The sequence below is a fragment of the Theobroma cacao genome, chromosome 8 (genome assembly GCF_053813885.1).
Source record: "Theobroma cacao isolate CCN51 chromosome 8, ASM5381388v1, whole genome shotgun sequence".
NCBI lineage: Eukaryota > Viridiplantae > Streptophyta > Magnoliopsida > Malvales > Malvaceae > Theobroma > Theobroma cacao.
Genome location: NC_142646.1, coordinates 11911129 through 11919930, shown reverse-complemented (window position 1 = coordinate 11919930; position 8802 = coordinate 11911129). Strand labels below are relative to the sequence as shown.

Genomic DNA, 8802 nt, shown 5'->3' with positions numbered 1-8802 from the left:
GATAATTAAATTGTTATTGTCTATTTTAAAAAAATATAAAAATATAGTTTTAAAAATTTCTAATGACATAAATTAACTTTATTTTACTTCATCGAAAATTTCATCAAGAGGCGTTAATTTCAATTTACACAACTACCCTTCCAATTTTACGCTCAATACAACTTTCAGAAGGCAGCCAGGCAAGGGTGGTTCCGTACATTCACCCCCTTTTGAAAAACCCTTTGATCAGTTGCAGACTTGCTTCCTTTCCCACTGGAGGCCACTCTGAAGAAGAAAGCACGCTATCCATTTTTTGCTCTGCTATTGAAGTTGTAGGGTTTGAACAACTGAAGCTAATGGATCCTCGTACAGTGTCGTCCAATGTGTCAACTTCCCAGACGATCTCACCAGGTTGGTCTTTCCTTTTAACTATCTTCCAGTTTTGAACTGTTCAATTTCCTTTTTTTTCTTCCCGGTTTTGATCCTAATTGATCATCGATAAATTTGAGTCCTTTGCGAGTACCCAAATCAGGAAATGTTGTTCTCTTTTAAATTATTTCATTTCTTATATTGGCAAGCCCAAGTAATTGATTGGTTAAATATTTTTTTTAAGAAGTAAGAACTCAACTCTACCATAACTCGTGTAAGAGCTTGAATTTAGAACGGTATTGCTATCAAGATTATATGCAGATGGTGCTAGTGGTCATTCACATCCTAGGCCCTTGACACTGTAAAATTGGTTTAGCAATGGCTCAACTTTAATTAATATAATGTATAGATGGAATATTTCATTTCCATCTCTTGGAATTCTTCAGCCCTTTCGACTTTTGTTTATAGCTTGAAAGGCCTGCATTTTCTGTTTCTTTTGAGCTTCCTTCTCAGCCTTTGACATCTGGATTTATATTCATTTTGAAGCTAATTATTATTTTTCTTGTTTTGAAACAAATGCTTTTGTTTTACAGATGGATTGAGATATAAGAAATGTGATCCTCACAAGGAAGAAAGCAAGTTGTCAGCTTCGGTTCATGTAGGAGACGAAAATCCATTTCATTTTTTCCGTGTATTTTATGGTAATTCAATCATTAATTTTATGTGCACCTTTGATTTGTTTATATTTGATGGGCTGTCAGTGTTTAATTTTAGGGTTGCCATCGTCATAAAAAATTTAAATCTTTGCCAATAAATGTTAATGTGCACATTGCAGCAAACTGTGGTTTACTGACAAGTACAATGCATCCATCTTGTTGTTCTTTCTCTTATTGCTTGAGCTTCACCAATGTTTTTTGCATAATATTTGAGCGATGGGTTATAATGAGGAAGTAATGAACAACGGTTCAGAAAAGTTTGAAAGTTGAAAGGTAAAATGATCAAATGCAATTTGGTTTTAGGCTAATTTTAGCTAAGGGGTTTTCTCTATATGAAATGCTTCTTATAAAACCGTCTTTCCACTGACAGACAGTAGATAAATTGATTAGAGCCACTTGCATTTAGTGCAGTTATACCTAAAAAAAGTATGAAATGAAATTTATGTGCGAATAGAATTATGATTAGGAAATTTTCTGATCTTATAAGAATGGGTGGACATATTCTTAAATGGGACAGGAAAAACATGGTTCTATAAATGGACCATTATATTTGTAGGAGTGCTAACCAGTGGAAACATTTGTTAGAACTCCAAACATTGTCCTAGGTAGTTGCAACACTAATGGTTTAAAGATTAGGTCTAAGGTTTTTGTCAGGTGACATTTATACTAAGGAAATGTGTAAAGAGGTTCTTGTGATAGGGAGAGGAAGCATTGCAAACAAGTAAAAGGAATGTACCAGAAGCTGTGGAGAGAAAGATTGCAGTAGTTCTTGAAGTACTGAGTGCTGTGGCAGGTGGAAGAGAATAAATGAATATTAGAGTAATGATTGAGGATGGATAGAGAATAGGTGAGCGATAGAGTGAAGTTGGGCAGCACTAGGTAGAAGAAGGCTAGAGAGTGAATTTAGAGGGATAAGCTCTAGGTGAGACTGTTTAAGCTTTGGAGAAGAGAAGGTTGCCAATTGAATTGTGAGGGTTTTATATATAGTGCTAGAAGTGGCGGTTACTCAAGAAGAAGCTTTAATATACGTAATAAATAATGACTTTAATATTTAGTGACTATTACTGAGTTTTTAATGTTGAGTAACAGTTAGAAATCCATTATGTGACTATTAAAGTAATGGATTTTATGACCGTTAATAAGATGATGAGATTTATTCTTGAGTAGAGGGTAAGTGGAAGATGTGTATAGGAAAAGCTATACGAGAACAACTTAAAGGAAAAAGGTGTACATAAACAAGTACAATAGAAGAAGGTAAGAGAGAAACACTTGTACTTCAGGATAAGGTTAAGAGAAGAACTCTTAACTACCTTTATATTTAAGTCACCAAGCCAAACTCTCCAAAACATCCCAAGAAGAAAGTAACCCGTGAACTTTGTCACTTATTCAGGGTTGCTTTCACTGCTATCCGTATGAAGTAGTTGTTCCGCATGAAGTAATGCTTCATTTGCTTTAGTTGTTCTACGTGAAGTAGTGCTTAACTTGTTCTAGTTGTTCTACGTGAAGTAATGCTTCAATTGTTCTAGTTGTTCTACGTGAAGTAATGCTTCAATTGTTCTAGTTGTTCTCATTATTCTCTGTATAACACTACATTGTAAAACAATTCTTAAAGAGAATAAGTAATAACCAAAAGTAACTATCTACAAAATTGAAATTACTACATTCAATACAACAGTGCATATTGAAATTAGTTAGTTGCATTTAACGCTCTTGGGAAGTCTAACATGAAAGAAGTAATCAAACAAAAGTTATTTTCATGCTAATAATTTAGAGCGGTTTGCTCATTTTAGCTCAAAGTTATCTCTTATGGAGACTAATGCAAAATAAGTAATCTAATAAGTTAGAGAGGTTGGCTTGTTTTACATGATAATGTGGCATTTAGTAGCTCGTTGTTGCTAAGATGGTTGAATTGTTTTCATGAGAATCTATTTTGTTTAAAGAAATAATTACAAAGCAGTTTTTGGTTTCAATGGAAAAATAGAGCATTTATTTTCTCCACTAGCAATATTTTTCTTGAAAATTTATATTTTTGAAAATTCACTGATTGCTTGTTGTATGTTTTGAGCAAGTGCTCTGAGTTTCTTTGGTCCCTACATTGCAAGTTTTCCGTAAGTCCTTGCCAGGTGTGGGAAAGGTCCTTTACTAGTTTTCTGATAAAATGTCTCCTTTCTTTAACTTTAGCATGGTTGGAAGCTGATCTTTCTAAAGATCTGTTATGTATTTTGCAGAGAGTGTCATAGCTGGAGCTACTGCTGGTGTTGTTGTAGAAGCAGCTTTATACCCAATCGATACAATAAAAACTCGACTCCAGGTAAGTTGACGTAATAATTTTTATTTAATCATTGCCAGCATGTTACATGAAGCCAAATCGTCTGTCATATTTTCAAACTAGATACAACTTTTGAAAAGGAAAATTGCATCTTAACACTTTTTTTGAGGTAGGTTCTAATGGAAAACACAATATCTTATCTTCATTAAGATTAAATCTGTCACATTAATATATGATTATTATGAAATTAAAGGGATGGCAGTCCTGAGACTATTTCTACCATCGGTGTCTGCTTTATCCTATCATCTATAGCACCATAATCTATCCAAAAAGTCTTAGCACTATTGCTTTTCTGTTAAAATACATGTCTTACTCAACAATTTAGAATGAATATTCACATTTGAAGTGTTTTAATGCATAAGTTTTATTTTTTGATTACCTATTGCAATGAAACAAGCTTTTACCTTTCTGTAATGGTTTTCCCTTTGGAAAGAGGTTAGATAGAAGAGAAATTAAGGGCAGAAGACGGAAGGTTATTCTTATTAAGGCCTGTTCTCACACAATGTTTTTTGCCTTAATTTCCATCAGCCTCCCTCCAGTGTACTCTTTAACTTTTGACCTAATTGTTTAATGTTTTACTTACTAGACCTGAGTCTTCTTTGAATCTTTGTGATCAAGTGTCCATAATCCACTGTTCTTATGGTAGGCAGCCCGTGGTGGAGGAAAAGAAATTTTAAAAGGTCTTTATTCTGGATTGGGTGGAAACCTTGCTGGTGTTTTGCCGTGAGTATTTTTGTCATCCTTGTTATTTCATATATGAAAACAAATGTTCCTATTGTTTCACATACCGTATGTGCTTATTATTTGAGTGTAGTTCCAAGATTTTTATTGTGAAGCTAACTAAAATTTTTATACCAGGTAACTGCAACTCAGTAAAGTCTTAAATTACAATTACAGAAATCCTTTTTTCCGTACTTGATTCACCTTTTTGCACCCTCAGTTTTGCAACTCTTTAGTGGCTCTTGATGTTTCTCTAGAATTTGTTTTCGGTTCATTAGCATTTGGGCTGATGGACCTTTTTATCCACAGGGCTTCAGCTATATTTCTTGGTGTATATGAACCTGCAAAGCAGAAATTGTTAAAGGCCTTCCCTGAAAACATGAGTGCTTTTGCTCATTTGGTAAGTTTTCTAATCATCACGCAGCAAATTGCTGGATGAGTTCCAGTCAAATTTTGCTTCAATGACTTCTCAGTTTTGAATTGTTCATGGGTCACTCTCAGGTTATGTATCTTTTAGCTTCTAGTTTTCTGAAGATAAAAATAATCTATACAAATATTCTTCCTTTTCAAAATTTTTCCCCTCTAAATCCTTTTATTTTCATGTTATGAATAAACTCATTGATATGCATACACCTGAGTGGGGTCTGTTATTCCTCTCATACAAAAATGGAGAGTTGGAAATATCAGAACGGAAAGAGATTCAGAGGTCAGGCTTCATGGGGTTGGCTTGTTAGTCTGAGCTCAGCTGCTGCCAAAATCAGTAGGAGACCTAACTTTCATAAATTGGTCTGCCAAGTACCAACATATTCAGTCTAGTTGGTTATTGATGGTATGGAATGTGATAACCCTATATTGCCCAATATTAGACCCTTTCTTATTTGAGCTGAAGAGGATCATCATGTTTTGACCTACTGCATGGTGCCTTTTTTGGATATAAATTGGTTGTAAGAGTTTGTTCAGACTGCAGGTGCTTTAGGAGGTGCTGCTTCTTCCCTTGTTCGAGTGCCAACAGAGGTAATTAGGTTCACTTATTTATCACCAGTCACTTCTCTCTCTTGCTTGCTCCTGCTCATTAGACATTTTGCAGGTTGTTAAGCAAAGGATGCAAACTGGGCAGTTTGCTTCTGCCCCTGCTGCTGTACGCCTTATTGTTGCTAAAGAGGGTTTTAAAGGTCTATATGCGGTATGGAAACTTATGTCTCATTTTATGCTTCATTCTTGGGACTCAATCTGAAATGTCAGTCTTATAGTTTTTGTTATTTAATTTCATCTTTACTGAAAACAACCACAACTTCAAAGAGAATGCTCTGATGTTGAAACACTCTTATGAAGATTGTTTGAAAGAGATGTCTGATGTTGTGTTTTGGATCATTGCAATCATCATTTTGCTGAGTTATTTGTTTATTTTATGCATGTGATTGCTGCTTGCTGGTATCTAGTTGCTATCATGCATGTGAATGCTGTTTTCTGCAGGATGATCTCGGTGCATATGCCCTGACCTGTCTTTTCGAAATTGTAGGGATACGGATCCTTCTTATTGAGAGACTTGCCCTTTGATGCCATCCAATTTTGCATCTACGAGCAACTACGAATAGGATATAAGCTGGCAGTAAGCACTATCTTTCTTACTCTTTGACATTGACATAGAAAGTGCATACTTCTAAATGTTACTCAGTATAAATACAACAAATTAAAATGTTTGCAACAGCAGCCCAAATTAATTGAATTCCATTATTGTGCAACTGAGGACAGTCTCTACACAAAGCAGGGTTAAGGCTGCTCAAATCTAATCCTACCAAGAGGGTGGCCTCAAGAACTGGCAGTCCCTTTGTTATGTGACTGAGGAAACATAAATGACACTCATTGAGTTAGAAGACACTGAAATGTTACTCTTAGAGCTTCTGCAACTTCATGTTACTCATTTATATACTTGTTTTCAATCATCCTATTGCTGATCAGTGTTGGATAGTTTATATCATATACAGAATACTTAAATAAGCATCCTCACTTTGTCATTTTTCATATGTGATAAACTGGGAAACTATTCTGAAATTAATGCTAATGCTATTTGCCCTTACTACAGGCACAAAGAGACCTGAATGATCCTGAGAATGCCATACTTGGTGCTTTTGCTGGTAAAATATTCTTCTTGGCAGTTTCAGATTTCCATCGTATCTTAATTTTGTTTTGAATTTAGAGTTAGCGATATGCTATTATTATTGCCAGCTTGGTTTTGATTTTGGTCATAATTCCAGAAAACTCTTATTTCTTATCACAAGAATAAGGATGCAAAAGGGAAAATGAATTTTCTAAGAATTCCATTCACATTTAAATCCTGTATTAGTCCCAAGTTCAATAATGATGCAAGACAGATCCTCTTAGTATTTTACCTAAAATATTTGTCTTTGTTTTTTGTAAAATTAAATGTGAAACCTGCTCTTCCCTTTAAGAGGTTTTGGACAAATTCCTGATGAGAGTAAATTCCTTTGCCTTATTTACAATGTCATTTTTCCATTATTCAGAATGATTAGGGATGCATTAGTCAACTTGTATGATAAGACACTTCTACAGTGATCCCATCACAACAATCCATTATCAAGACAAAATGCTCACTCTAAACTTTGACCACTACCTCCTATATTATCTCTTTCCACACCAAGTTGGCCTCCAATTTGTCCTCTGGAGAAAAATTAGCACTTTACATGTCAATTGGAATCCTGTTTTATGGTGCTTCTGTGTAGAGCATAAATGTACAAGAGTCATAGAAAGTCATAAATACTTTCACAATTTTTCGTATCAGTCCATCATGACTGATAACTTCCATGTGCATGTACTGTACATATACGCAAAGGTCTGCAGTCTGCTTCTGTGGTAATCTCCCAAGTCTAACATATTCATATGCAGGTGCCATAACTGGAGCTGTAACAACTCCTCTTGATGTGATAAAAACTCGATTAATGGTCCAGGTCAGACAACCTTTTCCTCTGTATTTGGTGAAAGGTGTTATAGTTTCTTTTTTCTTCTTCAACTCTCTTTCTTTTTTATTCTTTGCAGGGATCAGCAAAGCAGTACAAAGGGATTTTTGACTGTGTAAGGACTATAGTGAAAGAAGAAGGAACCCATGCTCTTTTGAAGGTTTGAACATTTTCATTCCTTTAATTGTTGATTGTGATTTAAATTCTTTGTCTTTCCTTATATTTTTTGCCCATTCTGCTATGCTTAAAGAATTTGTTTTGGTCCTTTTGTTAACATGGCAAAAGGTCATGACTTTTAGCTGATAGTTCTAATGTGCTCCTTTTGTTAACAAAACTGTGAAAGATATGGTCAAATTGTTCATCAAATCCTTGCTAGCTTTGACACTATCAAGTAAAAGGTCATGTTGGAGTGGGAAATATAATTGTCTTGGCAACAAAATTGGAATGTAGATAGATATTAACTTGTAGCTGAAGGTTGCAGCAGATTCACCTTTTGTTCTCCAATTGTTTGTTGCAGGGTATTGGACCAAGGGTGCTGTGGATAGGTCTAGGTGGTTCAATTTTCTTTGGTGTTCTTGAAAAAACAAAGCAAATGCTTGCCGAAAGGCGCCCAGAAAATCAGAAGTCATTTTCTTTCAAGCAAAATTAACTTTTACTGATAGATATCAATTTCTTTTTACTCAGATGATTGATATCTGGTTAGATTTCTTTTAGTTTTGATCTGTGACATCATACTTCATAATATGTTTTAGTTAATTTTCTTCAAGTGCTATTCAGTAGCTTTTTGTTTTCTGTTTATGGGTTATTCAGAGCACATTAGCCTGAAGGAGAGCAAGCTTTTTGCATGAGATCTTTCTTTTGATTAATAATTTTCGATAAGATCGTCTCAAAATTTTCCATTGTGTTTTACAAGAATTATTAGATTGTGGGTTGAAAATTATTTAAGGGTGGCTTGTGTTGTTCAATTTTTTACTCACGCAAGTGCAGGTATTGCAAAGATAATATAGAGATGAGTAGAGTGTTGATCCCACAGAGAATTGAATTAATCCTTATTGTTAACTATTAAAATTATCACATCTTAATTTTATCTAAACAATTAAAATTAAGAAGAAAGATTTGAATCTAATAAACTAAAACTAAAACTAAAATCTATGCAAATTTACTTTATTAAATGTGAATGATTACCATACCTAAGAATATGATATCTCTTAATACTTCATTTTATTATTATCTCTGTCTCTTAACTCAATTTAATAGATTAAATTGTTAACTTAGAGTCTTAAATTATTTACAAGTCTCTGTCGAGTTTATCATAAAAATACCTTTCTCAATTAATTTATTATATATTTATGCAAATTATATTGAAGAAAGATTCATTAAGTTCGTGTTTTAATTTTGGTTACGTATGGCTTATAGGTGTATGTTTATCTTATATGCAAATCAAACAACCTAATCAAATAAGTGTATTCGATCATACGCTATTCTATTCAAGGTCTATCTAAATCTCCTTCGTTAAGGTTTAACTTAGGTTTTTAATTCAATTTAATTGGTGGCCAATCAACTAGAAGCATTAGGAACAGAACAAAATAAATAACTTAAATCTATCAAACATAAGTAAAAGAGAGATAAATAATTTAGACAACATATTGAGTTCAATCATAATCTTAGATTAAAAACTTAGTTCCCCATCAAGTCATATATTATCGTTGAATAA

The 8802-nt window shown here is 33.9% G+C and overlaps 1 protein-coding gene across 1 annotated transcript; it reads left to right on the top strand.

Annotated features, from left to right (window-relative positions):
* Positions 1 to 202: 202 nt before the first annotated feature.
* Positions 203 to 7980, top strand: LOC18592707 (putative S-adenosylmethionine carrier 2, chloroplastic). The gene is made up of 12 exons (XM_007019557.3): positions 203 to 390; positions 942 to 1049; positions 3293 to 3375; positions 4040 to 4116; positions 4423 to 4513; positions 5074 to 5127; positions 5201 to 5296; positions 5633 to 5722; positions 6197 to 6248; positions 7018 to 7079; positions 7168 to 7248; positions 7606 to 7980. Exons 1-12 carry the CDS (start codon positions 336 to 338, stop codon positions 7735 to 7737), a joined length of 981 nt encoding a protein of 326 aa, XP_007019619.1. The 5' UTR covers positions 203 to 335; the 3' UTR covers positions 7738 to 7980.
* The last annotated feature ends 822 nt before the right edge of the window (positions 7981 to 8802 follow it).